The 12,774-nt window shown below is 38.6% G+C and overlaps 1 protein-coding gene across 1 annotated transcript in view; it reads right to left on the bottom strand.

Annotated features, from left to right (window-relative positions):
* Positions 1 to 12,774, bottom strand: part of FAM114A2 (family with sequence similarity 114 member A2) — a 1,115,082-nt gene that overhangs the window by 554,061 nt on the left and 548,247 nt on the right. Inside the window, exons 8-9 of the mRNA XM_044069930.1 lie at positions 7,189 to 7,202; positions 6,960 to 7,086 (exon numbers count right to left, since the gene is read on the bottom strand). Of these exons, the coding sequence (XP_043925865.1) occupies positions 6,960 to 7,086; positions 7,189 to 7,202 (141 nt within the window). The remainder of the gene's footprint in view (positions 1 to 6,959; positions 7,087 to 7,188; positions 7,203 to 12,774) is intronic.

Genomic DNA, 12,774 nt, shown 5'->3' with positions numbered 1-12,774 from the left:
ACAAATCGCAGCTGATGCTCTGGCCTACCCAGTATCCATCTTGATTAACCGATCTCTGTCAGAAAGTTACGTTCCCACACTGTGGAAAGTATCACATATAATTCCCTCCACAAAGGCGGACCCTCCACAGAACTAACCAATTACCGCCCCATAGCTATTCTCTCTCCACTCTCCAAAATACTAGAGAGATGCATATACTCTCAGGTCTCAGACTACCTCCTTACTAACAACCTCCTTTCCAGTACTCAGCATCGTTTCCAACCAAACCATAGCACCACCACTGCCTTACTCTCCTTTACTAACACTATCCTTCAGCATAAAAACAATGGCTATCTCTCCTCTGCTACTTTCCTAGACCTATCTAAAGCATTTGACATGGTCCCACACAAACAACTTAGCTCTGTCCTCAATAATCTATCCTTCTCACAATCAGTCACCAACTGGTTTCAGAGTTACCTATCTGACCGCCAACAATCCATTGTATGGCAGAATGACATATCTCCCCAACTACCTGTCTCCATAGGGGTTCCCCAAGGATCCATCCTTGGACCCCTACTCTTCTCTGTTTACACCAATAATCTAGCCTCTGCCACCAAACATGGCACACTTATACAATAAGCAGATGACTCGACTATCATCTGCTCAGCCCAGTCCCTACCAAAACTGCAAAAAGTCACACAGGAAGCCTTTTCCTCTGTTGAAACATGGTTATCCAATGCCCAATTAATACTCAACCCAAACAAAACTAAACTACTCATCTTCCAACCCACCAAACATACTCAAAACAACTCTCACTTTAACATCACAGTAAAAGACACCACCACTATATACCCAACTGAACACACCAAATTGCTAGAAGTGGAAATAGACAATAAACTAAAATTTGACTTTCACATATCCATGGCCATAAAAAAAGTCCACAAAAAACTAGGAGCGTTATACAGAAATAAGCAATTTCTCACCAAAGCAGCAAAGATTTCAATAGCAAATTCCCACCTTATCTACACCCTACTTTATGCCTCTCCAATATATACCAACCTAAGGCAATGTGATCTAAACAAGCTAGAGACCTGCTACAACAAAATCGCCAAATTCACCACAGGGGCATCCTACCGTAGTCACCCTGTCTCTCACTTGCTGAACTGGGCTGGCTTGAACTCCCTCACCTCATTCAGTGGTATCAACTCTCACTAGCCCACAAACTAGTAAACCATCCATTAAATGTCCCATCCCTCCAGAATCTACTCCAACCCTATCGCACCACCAGACCACTAAGATCCAGCAACAAAAATCACTTGCAGATCACTAAAGCCAATAACTCTGCTGGTGAAGCACTATTCTCTTGCGCCATAGCCAAATTATGGAACTCACTCCCACCCACAATTACCTCTGTACCATCATGCACCCACTTCAAAACTTTACTAAAAGCGCACCTAAAAACATGCTGGCTATGTCCTTGCAACTCCCACTCTAATATCATCCACCCCATCCAACCACTACCTTTCTTTCCACTCCTCTAACTACCTTGATTATAGCAAGCTCAGATGCTCATAAGCCCAGTACTTATTATACAGCAGGAACTTCTCATTGTAACATTTGTTAATGTCTGTTATGTACTTCACAGATAAAGATTCTAGTTGTCTACTGATGTACTATGTTCTTCATCTGTAAATATTTTGTAATTGCTATGTTAAATTGTTAATCACTATGTAATCCAATGTAACTACTGTCTATTTTACTGTGGAGCTTTTCTCCCTGGGCCTCCGCTGAAAATGGACCTACGTCCAGTTGGACACTCCCAGTCAACAAATTTAAATAAATAAAATAGCAGCAGATTTTTGTTCATCAGTGATCTTAGTATTTTTCTCTTCCCAAAATTTGGAATATAGAATTGCATCTTGATATCTAATTTTTGTTATTAATCAATACGTATTTGATAACATTTTAGATTTCGACAGTAGCAGGTTAATAATTTGTTGATATAGCTGCATGTCTTGGTTGTCTATTTTGACATTCATAGTAATTGTGTTGATCAGGTCTATTAATTGGTTGATTATGGTACTACAGCTTTTACTTACTTCAAGCTTTTGTCTAATATTGCCAACTGAGAAACTTTTGATCTGGTATAGGTCCCATACAGTGATATTTTTAATTTTTGGATACTGATTCAGGTTTATTATAGTATTGTTTACTTTAATATTAGGATTAAGGTGTACTTGCTGTCCCAATACCAAAGTATCTTTAAGATTTAGGGAGGCTACCCAGCTTTTGAAATATTACTGTGTTTCTTATTATTATATGATGAACCTTAAAATGCCTTAAAGTTTTAGCATTTAGAAGAAAGGGTACTGCTCTAGGGTTTAAATTACATGAGATTAGATTATTGTAATATATTTTAATCCACAGTGGATGCCATGCTTTGTTGGATGGTTCAAAATTTGCTATTTGTATAATTAAACTAGAGTTTAGTATGTTGTAGTATGTTTGAAATTCATGCAGGCCTAGGCCCCCTTTTTGTTTGGGTAATGTTAATTTAGTGTATTTTATTCTTGCACTTTTTGGATGTCAAATAAGCTTTCCTAGTAGTGTTTCAAGTTTGGAGAAGAAGCTTCTTGGTATATTTTGGTTAATAGCACTACAATGAAACAATAGTCTTGGAAGAATATTCATTTTAACTATGGCCACCTTAGCTAGTGGAGACAGATTGAGGTTTAACCATCTCTTAGTGTCTCCAGTGATGTTAGACCAGGTTTTAAGCAAGTTGTTTTTAGTCATATCAGATTGGGGGCGAGTGAACATAATACCTATATATTTGAGATTATAATTGACTTCAATTTCAGTTTCAGGGAAATAGAATTCCTTATGTCCTAGAGTATTCAGAGGGAATATGACTGATTTATTAGGATTAGTCACATAATTAGATATTTTTTTAGAATTTTTCAATGGAGTTTAGTATCTTATTCAAATTATGGGGATGGCAGCTAACAATCGGTTCTACTTACAAAAAGTGGGGTTGGCAATGGGCTCTCCGTGTGGAGCAAGTGTGGCCAATTTAGTTATGGCACACTGAGAATCTAACTTTGTGTTAAATAATATCAATGTTTCTGGATGTATTTTATATTATACTAGATATTTGGATGATATATTAGTCCTGATTAATGGGGATGCCAGAATAGCAAGTGAGTTGGAAGATAAGTTTAATGGGACAACAGATTTCTTGAAGTTCACATATAACTTCAGTATTGAAGCTATTTCATACTTGGACATTTGGTTGACTAAGAATAGATTATGGGGTGTTTTACCACGCAAATTTTTAGGAAGGGTACATACTCTAATTCTTTTCTTCATTTCTCTAGCTGCCATCCTTTTCACCATAAGAGGTCCGTTATTAAAGGACAATTAGTAAGAGCTTCACGTATTATTAGCCTTGATGATGATTTTTATAATGAATGTTTGTTTTTGAAAAAATTGTTTATGCATCGTGGCTATCCAGAACCTTTATTAGACTCCCTAATAGATGAGGTTTCTCATAAAAGGGAGAGGTTGATTTTTAAACCTATTTTGGTGATTAAACCAATGGCAGGTTCTAACCTTATGTCCACAGAAGCACCAGTAGTTGGAATTAGTAACGAGATTTCTCCCCATAATTTCCAACAACCACAATGCAGTTTGATAACTACATTTAATGCTCAAAGTAATTTCATTATTAAATTAGTGTGGAAGAACTGGGATTTATTTAAATGCAACCAGGCACTTTTTCAGAAATTTGGTAGTACACCTAATATTGTTTTCAAGCGAGGTAGTAATTTGAAGAACTTATTAGAGAAACGCCAAGTAAAGGCTTCTAGAACAGTAGGGATGTATAAATGTGAAAACTGTAATTATTGCAAACATGTTAATGTTACTAATTTGTTTGTAATAAATGGTCAACAATATAAATTGAGATCAAGGTTCAACTGTAATACTAGGTTCATAGTGTATTTAGCCAGATGCTCAAGTTGTCCTGCATTCTATGTGGGTAAAACGGAGCGTAGGCTTCGGGATAGAATGTACGAGCATCTTTATGCTATTAGTCATAACAAGTTAGATAATGTCTTAGCTAAGCATATCCACTTGAATATAGGTCATCGGTTTAAATTTATGGACATTGATAACATTTTGCAGGACACTAGGGGTGGTCCATTCTCTTTCAAGCTGGAGGAGCTGGAATTATTGTGGCAGATCAAGCTCGATGCGTTTAATATACCAGGCTTGAATGAATCATGTTCTATCACTAGTGTTCTTAAACTCAAAAGCTTGCAAAGATAAAGTTTATTTAAAAGTTTATTTAATTAATTTTATAATTTTTTATTAATATGTTGTGACTAAAACTGCTTGTATTTTTTTTAATGTTTTAGTATATGAATGTTATTGTTTTAGACAAAAATATTTTTTTCAGGTTAGTAATTGTTGTTTTTAAGGGTAGTGTCTTTTTAAGTTGACAATTAAGCTTTGTCCCACGTTTTTGGAATGAATGAGTGTGTATTTAAGTTCAGTTAATAGTATGAGTTTTTACTTCTCAGGAAGTTTGCAGAGTTGCAAACGAAAAGCGTTTAAAGTTGTTACATTATCTGTGTGAAGAGAATTAAACCTGTGTGAAGACTCTGCAGCAGCTTGAACTGTGTGTTTTGCTTTTATCAATTCAAAATAAATGTTAAGATAGTCAGCAAAAGCTGTACACTTTATTGGGACTTTGGAAATATTCATAATATGGTGGTCAGTTCTTTGTGATATTTTAAGCAGCAGAGGTTCTATGTATATATTGAACAGGTAAGGTAATAGTGGGCATCCTTGCCTTGTAATGTTCACTATTTGATAGGATTTCATTGCTTTTTATCTATAGATAGTGTTGTGGCATTTTTGTACAGAGCCCTAACCATGTTTATATAATCCTCAGGAATACTAAATTTCTTGAGTATATTGTTGCATCTACTGACAGTGCATAGCTAGGGCATTTATCATTCACTTTTAAACTAATGATTGAATCAATAGTAAGTGTGTTGTCATATATCTGTCTGTTGTTCACAAAGCTTAGTTGCTCAGAAGATATAATGTGAGGTAGGATTTGTTTGATTCTACTAGCTAGTATTGTAGAAAGAATTTTAATATCAATATTTATGAGTGCTATCGGCCTGTAGTTGTTTGGGTTTGATGCATCAGATTTGGATTTTGGAATAAATATAGTTTCTGAGTTACTGACATACAGGTCTTTGGTACCATACTTTATTATATATCTGTACACTTTCAGTAGTACTGGAGCTAACTGTTTCTTGAAAGTCTTGTAAAATTCTGCCATGTAACCATCAGGTCCTGGTGATTTACCTGGTTTCAAATTATTTACAGCAGCAATGATTTCTTCTACACTAAAGGGAGCTTTAAGATTATTTATTTGTGTCTCATTCAGTACTGGAAATTGTAACTCTTTGGTAAAATGATGAAATTATGACTCATTAAACTGGTCGTGGGGGCCATATAGTTTTTGGTACATCTCTTCAAAAGCCGCTATGATCTCTTCATCCGTCTCTACAAATTTGTTATTATAATTTAGTTGCTTTACTTTGGTAGGAGGATTTTTAATGTTTATGATTCTTGCCAGTGCTTCTGAGGGCGATTGAGCCCATTCGGCATATTTGTGGAGGAGTTTAATTTCATTAATTGAGTACTGTTGTGTTTAAATTTCACTTAGTTGCCCTTGTAGTGTAACCATTTGACTTTCAAGTACTGGTGAATAATTTATTTGCAGTTCTGACTCTATTTTTTAATTTTGATTCTATTAATATGACTTTTTCTTTAATTTTTTTATAGAAAGCAGCTTTTTGAATTAAAATACCCCTAAAAGTGGTTTTGTAGCTTGCCATTGAATGTTGCATGGTATATCTATTACTTCTAGGTTGTTATAAGTTTGGGTGAGAATGTCTATGATATTTTGTGAAACATCTTTAAGCTTTAGTAAGTTAGTATTTAACGTCCAGTTCGTAACTGTTTGGGGGTCCTTGCAATGAGCTCCTCAACTTTAGTGTAATATTTATCTTTGCATGAGCCGATATTGTCTTAGGTTCACTATTGTATGTGACTGTATTATCTGATAAGATTTCAGATATTAAAAATACATCTATCCTAGCAAGACTTATGATATGTTGAATAATAAGTGAATTTACTAGTAGTTATACTATTTCTATAGTTTTCAAATGGGTCAGCTAACTTAAAATCTTCCATTATTTCAGCTATTAATGTAGTAAGCTGAAACAATTGCTTGTTACTCTTATTTGTCCTATCAAGTGCTGGATTAATTAACATATTCCAGTCACCTCCTATGATATGGAGATAATTAGAATAGTTCTCTAAGATTCTGTACATCTCATATGGATAGGTTATTTGATGCAAACATGGGGCATAAACATTCAGGACTAAGAAAGGCTTTTTAAACAGCAGCAGCTCACAAGTAAAATAACACCATCTACCATTTGGGTCACAGCTACCTTTCAATATATTACCATCAAAAGATTTAACTACTATGGCAACTCCCCTAGAAGCCGTACTGTCACTAGCAGCAACAATATATTTCACCCATTTTTTTTTGTATCTTTATCCCATTGCTCTTTCAACATATGCGTTTAATAATGTACCTTGACCAGCACTAGTACAGAATGTGGACAGTTTAGAGACAAAAAAAATTATACCCAGCTGTCCACTACAGGACATGAATGACATACAGTACAAGAAATTTTAGACAAGTTATCTACAGACACCCTTACAGTGAACCAGCTAAGAAAAAAAGATTATGTGGTGCCCCAGTGAATTAAAAGAAACTGTGATTATTTAGACTGCTGCTCTTCATCGTGACAAAAAATATTGTGACTGTTCTAAGATAAAACCCACTCAGTAATGTCAACTTATGTGAAACAGGTTAGATCACTTACCAATTTTAGAGACATCTTCATCTTCATCATCAAATTCAACCAACGAAAATGCTTCTTTAATCTCTTCCAGTTCCTGCTTAAGAGTTTCTCTGTCTTCCCCGGCCAATGCTGCCAAAACTGATTTCACCTTGATGGAAAGAAACATAAAAATTAAGAAATAATTCTCATTCACAGCAATTCTATATTTCTTCCAGATAGCATGCTAGTCAGTCAAGGAAAAAATGCTCACACAGTAGTAACAGCCTATTTAAAGAAAAAAAAAATAGATGAACACTCACTCACTTGAAGCACAACTAGTTGACAACCAACATAAATATTTTTAAACATTTTGGCTGAGAATGCTCTTACATCCCTAGCTGCATACATCATACAAGAAGTTGTACGTTATGTCCAAGGCACTGCTAATTTAAATCTGTTTTACGTCACATACTAACATAAAAATGGGTAAACTTTGTAAGTGTCAGTGGGGTGTGTTATGCTAAAATGTAGCTGGCAGCCCAAAGTAGTTTTCCCAAGTTAACCACTAAACAGATGTTCACTTCATCCTTTAATTACTATGCCTGAGAACTAAAATAATTCAGAAATCAGTATAAACACAATCTTAAATAAGGACAAAAAAACATTGTTATGTTAATGTTCAGGACAGCAGTAAATTTGAGACTCTACTTCTGCAACAGAAATTCAACTTCTGGCTAGAACTGTGGCATAGAAGGATAAAGGCCTGACTACTACCAGGCAACATGGTTTCAGTTATAGGATTGGGCATCTGAGAAGCTGGAGTAGGAGGAAAGGTATGCCCATCCTGAAGGGTGGTCATGAACAGGGGAACACCTCTGGGTTGATCTCCAGCACAGGTCTGGACAAGTGGTGGGGAACTTCCTTCAGGAGTGCAGGCAACTGGCTGAGCTGCCACTAAGGTGTGACGATACACCAGTATGCCCATTGCAGGTCTGTCACAAGAGAATTCATGAGTGTGCAGGGGTGGGAACTTGGAATACAAAAAAAAAAAATCTCCATGAACAGCAGCAGCTCACAATGCTAAAAAATAAAAAGAAATATCTGGACAATGTGGATCAGTCGCTTCACTTTATTCCAAAAAATAGGTGAGGCGGGTTAGGTGAGTTAGGGTTAGGGCGCGGGTTAGGTATGTGTGCAATTGTGTGGACATGAGGCTTAGGGCGGGTTAGGTAAGTTAGGGATAGGGCGCGGGTCAGGAAAGTGTGCGATTGTGTGGATGAGAAGGTTAGGGCATGGGTGAGATGAGTGTGTGATAGTGATGGACCTTAGGGTTAGGGTTTGGGTTAAGGTAAGTGGATAGTTAGTGGTGTATGTATAGTTTAGTGTAGATTTACGTATGAGATTTTAGGTGTATGTGTGTGTGGATTGCTGTTTGTCTGGTGTGCTTGTGTTGTGTGTATGTTTTTGGAACAGCAAATTTTATCCCTAGGAAAAAAATTGCTGTTCTGTATGTTCGATGTTTTCAGTTTTCACTGAATAGGGGTCGATATTAGAACATTCAAAGTTCTGACATGTTCTAATATAGACCCAGATGTACTAGGTGCTTTTTCTAGGTGTGTTACAACATTACTGTTTCTTAAAATCAGAATAAAAGCAGTCTCTCTTTTCTTCGCAATCTCTTTCTTAACACTCAATAAAAATTTAAAGGGTAACCCCTGTCTAGAAACATTCCGATTAACTTAAATAGCGCATCTTTAAAGGTATCGTTATCACTGACCAAATGGGATATTCTCACCATTTGTACTTTAATGATGCTCTTCCTTTGTTGCAGTGGGTGACAACATTTAAATTGTAACAAAGAATTAGAGTATGTTTCTTTCCTGTAGAGGTTACTATTTAAACCTTGTAAAGTTTTGGTAAGTTTTATATCTAAAAAATTAATTTCATATGGGTGTCACGTGCATGTGAATCTGAAAAAGGAAGTTGTACTACTGAAATAATCAATAAAATTGACAACTTCAGTTTCATGCACGCACTCGAAACTCTCCTTAGCATGGAGAACATCGATATCTGTGCAGTAACAGAAACCTGGTTCAAGGCTCCCGAGAGCACCCCAGCACTACCAGGTTATACCTCATACCATGATTTTCAGCCCCAAAACTTGGACCGAACCACAAAAGGAGGGGGAGTATCAATATTCATCAAAGATACCCACACCTCCAGGGTGGTGGCACAGCACGAAGCATCAGAGACTATCCATGTGCAACTAACAGTGGGTAAAACTGCCTTCCAGTTTATAGCCTGCTACAGACCACACTCCCAAACCCAGGAACCCCACTTGGCCTTCCTGAGAACACTGGAAAATATTAAGGTCTGTCCAAACACCATTATATTGGGCGACTTTCATCTACCCAAACATAGACTGGGAGCATTACTCTAGCTCCAACACCCTAGCCCAAAGGTTCCCAGAATTTATAAACTCACATGCTATGGAACAACTTGTTACCACTCCCACAAGAGGGGAAAACATACTGGACCTGATCATCACCAACATGGGGACTCTTTGCTCCAGACCAGAAGTGTATCCCTCACTGGTAAGATCAGACCATAAACTAATCTCACTGGATATTCACATCCTGTCCCCACCCCCCTGCTCAGAAAACCACAGTGAAAAACTTCTCTAAAGCAAATTTCACACTCCTCAAAACTGAGGTGGAATCCTTCAAAGCCCCCGGGCCTGTAGAAAATACGGCCCAGAACGCAGAATCCTTTATAAATGCATTCTATGAACACCTTCAGGAATGCATGGATCACGCAATCCCAAATAAAACCAAGACCCAATCCTCCAAAGGCAGATGTCCTGTCTGGTGGACCCCAGCCATAAACAAACTATACAATAGAAGGAGGAAGCTACTACATGAGAGAGCAAAATCCCAAAAAGGGAAGGCATCTCTGATCAGTATTAGCAAAAAACTATGGGCACTCATAAAATCACCTAAGGCCAGCTTCGAGAGAAAAATTGCACAGGACACTAAGGATAATCACAAGGCTTTCTTTAGTTATGTTAGGAACCTGGGTGAGAATTCCCAGATATGCTCAGAATTAGTCCGAAATGACAAAAAATACACCAAACCCACAGACATTGCCAACATCCTAACTGACAGGTTCAGCGCAAACCCCCCCCCCCTCTCCACCAAAAGGGCAAATATCTATCCCAGCAGAGTGCTGCCCCCCTGACATCTCAAATGCTCAGGTAAGAGCCGCCCTCTCCAAAGCAAAAAACACAACATCAATGGGACCAGACGGTGTCCCGGGCTGCACCCTACATGAACTCCAAGAGCTAAACCCAAACATAAAACTACTGTTCAGTCTCAGTCTTACTACAGGATATGTACCCAAAGAGTGGCGTACAGAAACAGTGGTCCTTCTCCACAAAGGTGGTGCCTCAATGGATCCTGGAAACTATCGCCTTGTAAGCGTGACTAGCTTGGTCTGCAAAGCTATGGAAAGGATCATCATGGAACTCATAAATAAAGATATTGGGGACCTACAGACACTGGATCCTACCCAGTTCGGCTTTGTTAAAGGCAGATCCTGCCTCTTAAACCTGGTCGATTTCTTTGAAACAGTCACCAAGGCCTTTGACGAGGAGAAGGTGGTCCACACAGCCTACCTGTACCTCGCAAAAGTCTTCGATACAATACCCCACTCTGGCATTATAGATAAGCTCACCAGCTTAAATATAAACCCCTATGTCACTAGATGGGTTGCAAACTGGCTCAAGGACAGAACCCACATGGTTAGAATTGCTGGAGCCATGTCAGACTCCAAACCAGTTACAAGTGGCGTCCCACAAGGCTCAGTCCTGGGACCTCTCTTGTTCAATATATATTTCTCGGAGGTACAGGCCAACACAGAAGGACTGTGGCTGACCAAGTTTGCAGATGACTGCAAACTGGGTGCCATAATCGACTCTCCAGCCGACACAAGCATCCTCCAAAAGGGCCTCATAGAAACAGACAACTGGTGCCAGAGCCATGGTCTCAAGCTAAATGCCAAAAGTGTATAGTAATCCCTTTGGCAAAACAAAGTGCCCACAAATTACCACATAGGTGGTAATCCATTAAGTACGGAAGAAGTAATTAGGGACCTGGGGACCCAAGTTGATAGCAATCTCTCATTTGACAACCACGTGGCCAAAGTGGTTAGAAAAACATTTTATATAGCCCACTTAATCATGAAGGGATTCACATCTAGATCAGGGGAGGTCATCGTGCCTCTTTACTCATCCCTCATCAGGCCCATAATTGAGTACAATGCCCCTTTTGGGATGTACCTTACCAGACACCTGCAGCAACTGGAAAGACCCCAAAAGTACCTCACCAAGAGGATCAAAGGGCTCAAACAGATGCCATATGCTGCCCGGTTAAAGAAACTCCAGCTCTACTCAGTGGCATACCGCCTGCTCAGAGGCGATCTGTGTCTGACGTATAAAGCCATGTCCAACCCAGAATTAATGGACATGCTGCACCTCAGAAAATCCAAATCCCATCGAGCTACGTGCTCGAGAGACTTGAGCCTCAGCACTGAAATAAATAGGACATGCTGGAGGGACAGATTCATAACCCAGAGGCTCCCCTCACTCTGGAATAAAATCCCAGTCCAGGTTAGGCAGAGTCCCTCATTGACTCTCTTCAAGAGGAATCTTGATGAGTGGATGGGAGATCGTAGGTTTACCCCGGGTATCACTTCTGTGTCTCTGTTAGACAGAGGCACAGTATACTAACCTCGAAAAAGGGCATAGCAAAATTAATTTAAAATGGGTGGCGAAAGACAAACACACTCTGGCTAGGCTTATAAATGCCCTAGGGCAGATAGCCTAGTATGAACCTATTACCTTTCCACAGGATGAGTATATCATCCAAAAACCTGTTATATAGCTTAATGCTATTCATAAATTTTGAAGAAAACACATGTTCTTCCCAGTGGAGGAGGACCAGGTTAGCATAAACCAGAGCACACCTGGCCCCATCGCTACCCCTGTCTTTTGATGAAAAAGTTCTCCTTCAAAACCTAAAAAAATATTTTTTAATATTAACTCATTCTACCTACTCCAGGGAGAACATTTGAGAAGGCCAACCCAGTTAGCTTCTGCTCCTCCTTTCTCCTTTACAAAAAAAAAAAAAATATATATATATATATATATATATATATATATATATATATTTTCTAAGCTTGTTTCCTGCTTTTCCTATAAGTTGTCTAGTCCAGATACAGATTTGCTGTATCCAGGACTGTTTATAAGCTTCTGAGCCCCCAAGCCTTTCTGTGTTGGAGGGAAGCCTTCTAGCTTAATTTTATTAGAACTAGCCAGTTTTCTAGTTTCAGCACTCAAATCTGTTTCTTCGAGCTCAGCACTTGTTCAGAACTCATTGTAAACACTAAAGCTACAAATTGCTACAGCACTCAACTTTCCTCACTTGTCTAGAGGAAAACAGTTTTTAGTACTTAATAAATAAGCACCTATCCAGGCCTGTCTAAGGGTCAGCTCCCGGTGTTTTCTCCTGTCTACCTAATGAAACTGGGCATCTTGGGGCAATGCAGCTATTGCCTCATGTACACAGAAAACCCTCTCCTCCTACCACCCAACACTACAACCTGTGAGAAATGCACTTATATAACCAAACTGGAAGCACAGCTCCCTTCACCCAAGACTGGACTAGACAGTCAAGAGGAGAAGGTAAACACTTGCACCACACCACACTCATCACATAGTCCCTCAAAACCTACACCACCAAAACACACACATAGAAACACAAAACACACACCTACATTCGCGGAGGCTCTCAAACAAAAT

This window comes from Protopterus annectens, chromosome 4.part0 (genome assembly GCF_019279795.1).
Source record: "Protopterus annectens isolate FY-2018-M chromosome 4.part0, PAN1.0, whole genome shotgun sequence".
Lineage (NCBI taxonomy): Eukaryota > Metazoa > Chordata > Ceratodontiformes > Protopteridae > Protopterus > Protopterus annectens.
Note: the sequence above shows the minus strand (reverse complement) of the source record. Positions and strands in the feature narration are given on the sequence as shown.